At 44.2% G+C, this 10,000-nt stretch overlaps 1 protein-coding gene across 1 annotated transcript; it reads left to right on the plus strand.

The window, feature by feature from the left end:
- Nucleotides 1-1,049: 1,049 nt before the first annotated feature.
- On the plus strand, nucleotides 1,050-7,852 carry dnajc5b (DnaJ (Hsp40) homolog, subfamily C, member 5 beta; the record flags this gene model as incomplete). Its single annotated transcript, XM_080543597.1, has 4 exons — nucleotides 1,050-1,156; nucleotides 4,880-5,093; nucleotides 5,477-5,651; nucleotides 7,767-7,852. 4 exons carry the CDS (start codon nucleotides 1,050-1,052, stop codon nucleotides 7,850-7,852), a joined length of 582 nt encoding a protein of 193 aa, XP_080399723.1.
- Between the last annotated feature and the right edge of the window lie 2,148 nt (nucleotides 7,853-10,000).

The following is a 10,000-nucleotide window of genomic DNA, read 5'->3' on the forward strand; positions in this document are numbered from 1 at the left end:
TTGATTTAGGTTCAGTTAATCTGTTTGACTTTGGATGTGTTTGTTCATATAAGGTAGACCAGTCTGTATTGCATTACATAGGATGTGACAACTGCCTAATTTTGGTCTTATTTGGTAAAAGAAAAAGAATAATAAAAAATAAAGTATGGCAACTCCTGGAGCTTTATACTCAAATGTGGAAAACAAGAGATGTTCATCTCAAAGATATTGAAGATTGGTTCTGAAAAACTTCCAAATGTGTGCACTAGTCTATACGTTCGTAATGGTAAGAAAATATTTTAAAACGTAACATCTCTATCAATAATTAATATGTTGTGTGAACGGTATACAATTACTGGTAGATCAGTGGATCTTAACAAGACAAGACAACCACACAGTAACAATACAGAAACTAGACAGGGACAATTTCTGTGGAAATTGTGAAGTGTGCTTGCCCCTCACAACCAGTAGGGGGCAGGTCAGTGGAGACATATTTGCCTACTCACCACAACAATTACCTTGTATTAGCTAGCTAGCACTATTTATTATTGTGGGGAGGCTGTGGCGCAGGAGGTAGAGCCGCCGTCTAAGGCAGTTCGAGCCCCGGCTGGCCACATGTCGAAGCCCCGGCTGGCCACATGTCAAAGTGTCCTTGGGCAAGACACTGAACCCCAAATTGCTCCCAGTGAGCGGGCCGGCGCCGTGCATGGTAGCTTGCTGCCATTGGTGTGTGAATGGGGTAATGAGAGGCCGTTGTAAAGTGCTTTGGATAAAGGCGCTATATAAGTGCAGTCCATTTACCATATTTAGTTCCTGCCAAGCTAACTAGCAAGCACAATAATAACAATAGTGTTGCTTGCTACAGCAAGCACACCAATAATACAATATGTTTGAGGTCCACACAGCAGCTCCCATATAGGCATATGGTCAATCTCGAGTTTTCTGTCCCAACTGAAATATTTGGTAGATCTGTTATATGATTATTCTGTGCCTGAGAACCTACTATTGTCACTGATCCTATTGGTGGGGGCCTCTCCCCATCTGACCGGAGCAGGTAATGGTGAGAGAAGATGTCGGAGCAAAAGCCACGCTCACTGTCCACCTCAGGAGAAGCCCTCTACCTAGTCCTGGGTCTTGACAAGGCCTGCACACAGGATGACATTAAGAAGGCATACAGGTACACAAATACATTCTGTGACACTTTCTTTTCCTGGCACCACTATTATGAAGTCTACATAAAGTTTAGTAATAATGACATTAGATGTCAAAACAGTCATGACATGGCTGCTTATGAAACATGGTTGCCGATTTACAACGAGCCAATGAACAACCATGTTGATATACATGTTGACATCAGTTCTGTGTATTTATGACAACAAGAGTTGCTTATGATGGGGTGGTAGTGTCATGACACAGAGTGACAAGGAACCAGAGGCACTGTTGGATTCTCATCAGACAGACAACCTTATGCTTTCATGGAGCAATTTGTGTATCCCTGTCAACAACCCTTGAGCATGTTGACCCAGATGAAAAGGCTATCTAAACACTCTTAATAGTATGGTTTTTTTGTTCGTTTAAGCATGAACACTGTTGTTTATTGACTGATTGTCTATTGGTTATACAGTGATCTGTAACTAACCCGTTGTTTATAGAGGTCATAGGAACTATTTAAATGAGTTTTTCCTGACAAATGTGGCAAGACAAGACTTGAGTGACAAACTGCTACAAGACCTTTTATAATCACAGTCTGTTAATGTCCGACAGCTGAATGAATACGATATTACTTCCATAAAACTAAAATATTAATAGTTAACAGATGGTAAACAGATTTGTGTATGCGAACACATGCAGTTCTGTGTGTGTGCGTGCGTGCGTCCGTGCGTGCGTGCGTGCGTGTGTTTGTGTGTGTGTCATGTTGTTACATTCATAGTGCTTACAAAGATCATACACATGACCTCCGATGTAACTCTGTCACTCAGTGGCTATCAATGACTGCATCTTTTGCAACATCAACATCGGAATATTAAGCAAATGGCCTGTCCTATAATCTTTATCTCTGTTGATGTATGCCTTTCAAGCCTGGAGTTTTCTACTTTGAGTACTTTCTCATTTTCACCAATACATTTTAATCAGAGGCCCCCGAGACAGTGTAGACACTATGTCATATTCTAATGACTTAAAATATGAATTCACTTCAAACTCATAGACATTTGTATCCCTTAATTGGTCTAATTCGAATTCACTTGTAGGAGCCATCTAAAATGGTTAGCGTTTGAAAAGCCCTTGTTTGTTGTTAATTAATATGTAATCACAGCAGCCTTTTCCGCCTTTTCCGCCTTTTGGATTGATTAAAAATGAACGAGTAGGCATGCTCGCAGCATCATTAAATGTTAATGAGAAATTACAATTTACGGTGGAACTCAGCAAAAAAGAGAGTGAGAGATAGAGAGAAAAAAAAAACTACAGTAGTTATGTTTATTTAAATCTATCTGTTAACCATGGGTTTCTGTGTACCCAATGTGAAAAACAGCAGCAACTACAGTTGAAGCAACAGAAAAAACAACAGATACCACTGGATTTCCCATGAATTGAATAGGGCATCAGTGTTTAGGTCAGTATATCAGGATGCTGGATTAACTATTCATACATGTGTATGCGTGGCAAGCAGGGGCGGATTTAGGATCGTAGGAGATCCGGGGCTTAGCCCAGAGGGAGATTATAATGCGCGCGCGGAGCGCGCCGGAAAATTTTGCCTTCAACCTTCAACTTACCACCACCTTAAAGCGGACAAAAGGCACTGGAGAACACATTCACACCCTTTAATGAAGCAAACTAATTGTGGTGGTTCTGGGCACAGAGGGAGGTCAGCACACGTAGCTCCCCCTGTCAGTCACCATCATTTATATTTGTATAGAATTACATAATTGATGGGCTGAGGCTAGTTATGTTACAGTATGTATATCAGGGCAGACTCTGTGCTCACCACTTATATATTGTATTTAGAGTCTTGTCCTGTGTTATATGACGATATATTACATGTATTGTTGGCCTGTGTATAGTACTGTAAAATCAAATCCCCCCTGGGACATTAAACAAACTTAGTTAGTTAGCGTTACATCTTAGGATAGATTTGAGTCATGTTCTGTATACATACATACTACCATAAGGGCATACTTAATGTGGTTACTCCATGTTTACTAGCTGTAACATTAACGTTACATCATTCTTTTTCACTTGTTACTCAGTCAACTAGAGTGCATATATCAAAGACTATCAGCCTGTTATTCACTTTATTTGTATAAGTATTATCCTTTGTTTGATTTCTTACCATGTACCGTAACAGTACCTTGCTATGTTTCATTTTCATTATAACATAACGTTATGTTATGATAGCCAGCTAGCATTAGCAAACCGGAAAAGTAGTGTCAGTGAGTCAGTCACCTTTCTAATAAGATTCACAAATCTGAAACATCATCTATGTCATCACTGCTGGTGATGTCATTGTTGTCAGCTGCTGATACGGCTGCTGCAACAGTTCTTGGCGCTTGTTTTGTTGAAAACAACTTTCGGATATCCATCCTTACAATTTTGCAAGTCAGGCACTGATTGAGATCACTTCTTCTTCAGGGCAGGGTAGGCTACGCAGTATGCAGGCTAATGTCGCGCAGCTGCTGCCTCTCTGTTGGACTCCGGTACTGCACGTTACTCACGAGAGTTTTTTTTTTTTTTTTTTTAAAGTAAAACATTCGGGGCTTTTCAGAAAACATCCGGGGCTTGAGCCCCAGTAGCCACCCCCTAGCGCCGCCCCTGGTGGCAAGCAGGAAGTTAAGATGAGCAGTCCGCCCACCTTCCAGGGATTGTAAGTAAACAAATAGCGATGTGTTCATAACAAATCCTTGATAATGAGAGCGCAGAAGTAATGCGTATGGCTATACTGTACAAGGTTTTCATCTGACAAAACAGCTCAGAATTGTGGGTGTATGGCAGCCTTGTTAGTTTTCGTGTGTGTGTGTGTGTGTGTGTGTGTGTGTGTGTGTGTGTGTGTGTGTGTGTGTGTGTGTGTGTGTAGGGATTCACCCCACAATTGCCCCAAATGGTCAGTCATTGGTATGTTAATGTGAATGAGAGGCCATTGTAAAGCACTTTGGAATAAGGCGCTATATAAGTGCAGTTCATTTACCATGTGGAGTCTAATCATCGCAAGGTCGGTGGTTCGATCCCCGGCTCCTCCTGTCTGTGTATCAAGGTGTCCTTGGGCAAGACCCTGAAACCCAAAAATTGCTCCCAATGACCGGGCCGGTGCCTTGCATGGTAGCTTTCTGCCATTGGTGTGTGAATGTGAATGTGAATGTGTGTGTGAATGGGTGAATGAGAGGCCATTGTAAAGTGCTTTGGAATAAGGTGTTATATAAGTAGGCTATATATACCATACAGTACTGAACCTGAATGGTATTCGAGTGGAAACATGCTCACCCAGAAATATGGTAATGCCACGTTGGATATATACACTATATATCTTACGGTACATGTGGGAATACGGTACATGTGGGAAAACTAGGGTTAGGGTTAGGTGCTAGGGTGACTTGGTACATGCTGGCATGTCTAACCCGAACCCTAACCTTAACCCTAACCCTAACCCTACCCCTAATCCTAACCCTAACCCTAACCGTAGCACCCTAGCACCTAACCCTAACCCTAGTTTTCCCACATGTACCGTATTCCCACATGTAAAGTAACATATACACTGATGCAGTCCTAAAATGCACATACATACGGCCAACTCTTAACATCAAAAAAGGAGAGTATAAAGTAATCCTGTAGTAGTGGATGGCATTTCAGAAAACCTGTCCACAGAGTGCATTCATTATCTTTTTCAAATGTGTTTTTTCTTCTTCTTCAGAAAACTTGCTTTAAAGTATCATCCAGACAAGAACCCTGACAACCCTAATGCCACCGATACATTCAAGGAGCTAAACAACGCCCACTCTGTGCTGGCAGACGCCACCAAGAAGAACATCTATGACCAGTACGGCTCCCTTGGCCTCTATGTGGCACAGCAGGTTGGAGAGGAGAATGTCAACACATATTTCATGCTCTACAGTTGGTGGGCAAAGGTTGGTTTTCCCCCAAAACACATTCTGTACATGGGCCAACGTGTGTGACAATAATGTTAGATAGGGACACAAAGTAGTTTCCTGTAACATTTGAAAGACTTTAAGAACAGAACTGCGGCGTCTGTTCAAATAGAACTCTGAACTGGAAAATGTCACGTTTCTGAAGTTTTCACCATCTATACCAGCCAGGTTAACCTTCCTAGGTGAGAAGAAATCAGTTGTGTACTGTGTGTGTGTGTGTGTGTGTGTGTGTGTGTGTGTGTGTGTGTGTGTGTGTCTCTGTGTCTGTGTGTGTGTGTGTGTGTGTGTGTTTGTGCGTGTCTCTGTGTCTGTGTGTGTGTGTGAGTGAGAGAGTTAATGGGGAGATGTTCTTCTCCATCCAGGGTTTGTTTGCCATCTGTGGCCTGTTGACGGGCTGCTATTTCTGCTGCTGCCTGTGTTGCTGCTTCAACTGCTGCTGTGGGAAGTGTAAACCCCGTCCCACTGGAGAGGAGGACCTCGACAGCTATGTGTCCCCTGAGGACCTGGAGGAGCAGATACACACAGACACAAAGACAGGTGAACACACACACACACACACACACATACACACAGACCTTCTTTAAAGCCAATAAAACAAGAATATACAGTAGATACATACGTACTTCAATACATTATCCCAATTGTGCATCTCAGCCTTCAGGCCAATTCAGCGCTATAAGCAGGCTTACAATAAGGCAGCTATTATAAGAAACAAAACGTAAACTTCTAGGCCTACATATTCTAGGTCTACATACTCTAGGCCTACATACTCTAGGCCTACATACTCTAGGCATGTTTTGCTTGTTTTTTTCCCCAAACACACCAAGTCAGCCAGTTAATGAAAATAAATAGACTTCATCCATTTGAGCCAGATGTTTGGATATGATACATTGCTCCGGGGTTGCCAGTTAGCAGTGAGAGTTTTTTTTTTTAATGTCTGTTGAAAGTACGTCACGTAACTGATAATTACTGCCTCTGACTCACTTCTCTAAATGTGCTTCCATAGTGGTTATTTTGAGCCATCTCACGATTAAAAGGAAAACAATGGCTCCTGTTTCCGGGGCACTCACTGCAACATCAGCCATGAGAAGGAGTGTTTGAAGCACAATGCTTGTGAAACCGTTTGTCTAACTGTTCATTGTGACAATCCCCACATCAATACCTCTTTGCTTCATGTCTTATTATTTATTTGTTTATTTAAAAAGGGTATAGTCATTGACTCTCCCTGAATTAGCTTTGTCGCTAAATTGTATCAGCAGTCCCTGGGCAGGTAAATCCACAGGGGAAATACGGCCTCAGATGTTATAAACTATTTAAAACAGAACTACAGGACATACAAAATATCACATAAAATAGAACTACAGGAAACAAAAATATCACACTTTACACTCAAGAAAACATTTAATCAAATATCACATCATAAAAAAAATAAAGAAAACAAGAAAAACACATCTTGGTTTTGTATAGCGCCTTTCACAAACCCAAGGACGCTTTACAGATTTTACAGAAAGAAAGTCAGACAGTAAACACAGAGACAGGGACAAAACTAAACTAGGGGCCAAAGGCCCTGGTGGGTTTTGAGGGCTGATTTGAAGGTGTCCAGGGTAGGGGTGTGAGTTCCAAAGGATGGGTGCTGCCACACTGAAGGCTCTGTCCCCGAAGGTCCACAGGTTCTGGGATGGGGTATGTTGGCAGAGAAGGTCAGTAAGGTACTGGGGGGTGCAGGCATGGAGGGATTTGTAGGTGAGAAGGAGGATTTTGTACGTGATGCAAGATTTGACTGGAAGCCAGTGGAGGTGAATGAGGGTGGGGGTGATGTGCTGCCAGGGCTTGGTGTGGGTGAGAACCCTGGCAGCTGAGTTCTGCTCATACTGGAGCCTGTCCAGTTTGTCAGTGTGACTGGAAGGAGAGGGTGGAGTCAAGGATGACGCCCAGGTTGCGGACTTTGGGACATGGGGAGATGGAGCAGCCGTCAACCTCAAGGATGAAGTCGCCAACCTTCCGGAGTAGCAGCTTGGGTGCCACAACCATGAGCTCTGTTTTCTTACTGTTGAGTTTGAGAAGGTTTAATGTCATCCAGGTTTTTACTTCGTGCAGGCAGTTGACAAGGGACTGAGGGGGGAGCGGAGAGGATGGAGTGGAGCTGAGACAGATTTGGGTATCATCAGCATAGCATTGGAAGTTGAGGCTGTGATGACGGAGGATCTGGCCGAGGGGAATTATGTAGATGGTGAAGAGGAGGGGTCCAAGCACAGAGCCTTGAGGCACGCCTTGAGACATCCCTTGAAAGAAATATTTTATGTTTTGGTTCGCACTTTCTAAAATAGAATATCCTATCCAACACTCAGTTTGCATATAAACATGCAAAAACATCTAGTGACTGAATGTTAACAAGAATCATGTAGCATCTCTTTAACCTTGAGAATTGGTACAGTAAGTTTTGTGGACAATCCGTCCCTTGGGGCGGATACAATCTTGACAACAATAAACGTTTTCAGCACTGTCATTTATGTAACTTACTTTCATGAAGCTACGCTTTTTAAAGCTACTATATAAATGCATTGTGTAATTGCACTTGTGTAGTAGGGTGGCAAATCAGTTGACCACTAGTGCAAATCAAAAGCTGAAACTGCTCATCTTTTACCTCACCAGATGTTGACCCCCCTATAGTACATCAGCCAGCCAATGCAAGTGAGAAGACCCAGCTGATTGGTGATGGATGTCGGGCCTACCCCTGAGGGCTGACTTTACTGTGAATAGATGGCTGATGATGTCAAAGTCACAATGAGATGTATCCATTGATCCCGAGCCCAGGGGGAGGGTACCGTTAATTCAACCAGCGTTGACTATGTATGTATATAGAGCTTGTGTAAAAAGTTATTCACTGTCATAACTTATTTCTGTAACAAAAGAAGAAGGTAAAATCAAGTGTATGATGTTCTAAAATTGATTGTGATGTGTGAGAATCAGAAAAGTTCCAAATGTTCCTGTGTGCAATAAAGACAACCGTTATTATAAAACTTGAGTGAAATTGCTTTTATGCCATAACAGAATCTGCTGACGTGTGTGTTACATCATATGATTATATAAATCAGATGTAACCTCTACACTACGGTCCTGTACTGTATACCCAGAGCACGTAAGGCTGTTAAAGTAAATGACCAGTCTCCAATCATGTCACTGTATTCCATTAGTGGCCCATTAGCTAAGCCAATGGCAGCGCCCCGTTCCATTAGTGGGCCATTAGTGCTCCATGAGCAAAGCCATTCACGTCGACACATTCCATTAGCTGTCGTCGTCACACCTCTAAGCGCAGACGCCACGGGTGAAATTTGGGTAACTCTTCGGCTGTCATCACACTGGAAGTCATCACTTTTGGTAAGTGCAGGTACGTGAGCCTTGCTTGATATAAATTAATACGGTGTTGTCTTATGAGTTCATAGCAACACATTTGCTGCACTCATTGTGGGCGAGAGACAGATAGGCTAGAGCAGGGGTCCCCAAACTTTTTTCTGTGAGGGCCACATCATTTTTCCTTTCTGTGATGGGGGGCCTGGGTCGGTCTCTAACATAAAATAATATGGAACGGAGTGGAATGGAGGCGGTTGCGCAAAGCAATTGCGCGCAGGAGAGCACTGGTGGATGCAAACAAAGTCTAAACAGTTGAATTTGGATGGAATTTATACCTATAGTGATATGTCAATGAAATTGAGGCCGGTAACGACTTGGATGCGTACACTGACACTGTGACGTCATTCGTCAGCTACTGCGAGGAGGTGTGTGTTCCAACTCGGACCAGGGTCAGTTATAATAATGACAAACCCTGGTTCACAGCCCAGCTCAGAAGGCTGAGGTTGGAGAAGGAGGATGCCTGGCAGAGGGGTGACAAGAACAGGTTTAGAGACGCCAGGTACAAGTTCGAGGCAGCTGTTAAGCAAGCAAAACATCGCTACTCTGAGAAACTGCAACAACAATTCTCAGATGGCAACGCTGCCTCTGTCTGGAAGGGTCTAAAACAAATTACAAACTATAAACCAAAACCCCCTCTGACCATAGAAAGCACTCTCCTTGCAAATGAACTGAACAAGTTTTACTGCAGATTCGAACTACAGTCTGCCCCCTCTACTACTGCCACCCCTCCCCTCCCCCCCCTCTCCCCAACCTCCCCTCCTCCTCCCTTCTCTCCCCTGAGCCCCACCCCCTCTGCCCGCCCACAGTCTGCCCCCTCTACTACTGCCCCCCCTCCCCCCCCCCTCTCCCCAACCTCCCCTCCTCCTCCCTTCTCTCCCCTGAGCCCCACCCCCTCTGCCCGCTCACACCTCTCTGTCTCAGAGAGAGAGGTGAACCGCCTGTTCAAGAGACAGAACCCCCGGAAGGCGGCCGGTCCGGATGCTGTCTCACCCTCCATGTTGAAGTTCTGCGCTGACCAGCTGTCCCCTGTGTTCAGCAACATCTTCAACTCCTCCCTGGAGTGCTGTCAGGTACCAGCCTGCTTCAAGACCTCCACCATTATCCCTGTCCCCAAAAAGTCGAGGATCACAGGCCTGAATGACTACAGACCCGTTGCCCTGACCTCTGTAGTCATGAAGGTCTTTGAACGCCTCGTCCTTGCCCACCTAAAGTCCATCACAGACCCTCTCCTAGACCCCATGCAGTTCGCGTATAGAGCCAACAGGTCCGTGGAGGACGCAGTCAACATGGCCCTACACCATGTCCTAAAACATCTGGACACGGCCGGGACCTACGCCAGAATCCTGTTCGTTGACTTCAGTTCGGCATTCAACACCATCTTGCCACCCATACTGGAGTGTGGGCTCTCTGCACTGCAGGTGCCTGACTACACCTGCAGGTGGATCACGAACTTTCTGTCCAACAGGACCCAGCGG

The sequence above is a fragment of the Nansenia antarctica genome (genome assembly GCF_963989245.1).
Source record: "Nansenia antarctica genome assembly, chromosome: 12".
Classification (NCBI taxonomy): Eukaryota; Metazoa; Chordata; class Actinopteri; order Argentiniformes; family Microstomatidae; genus Nansenia; species Nansenia antarctica.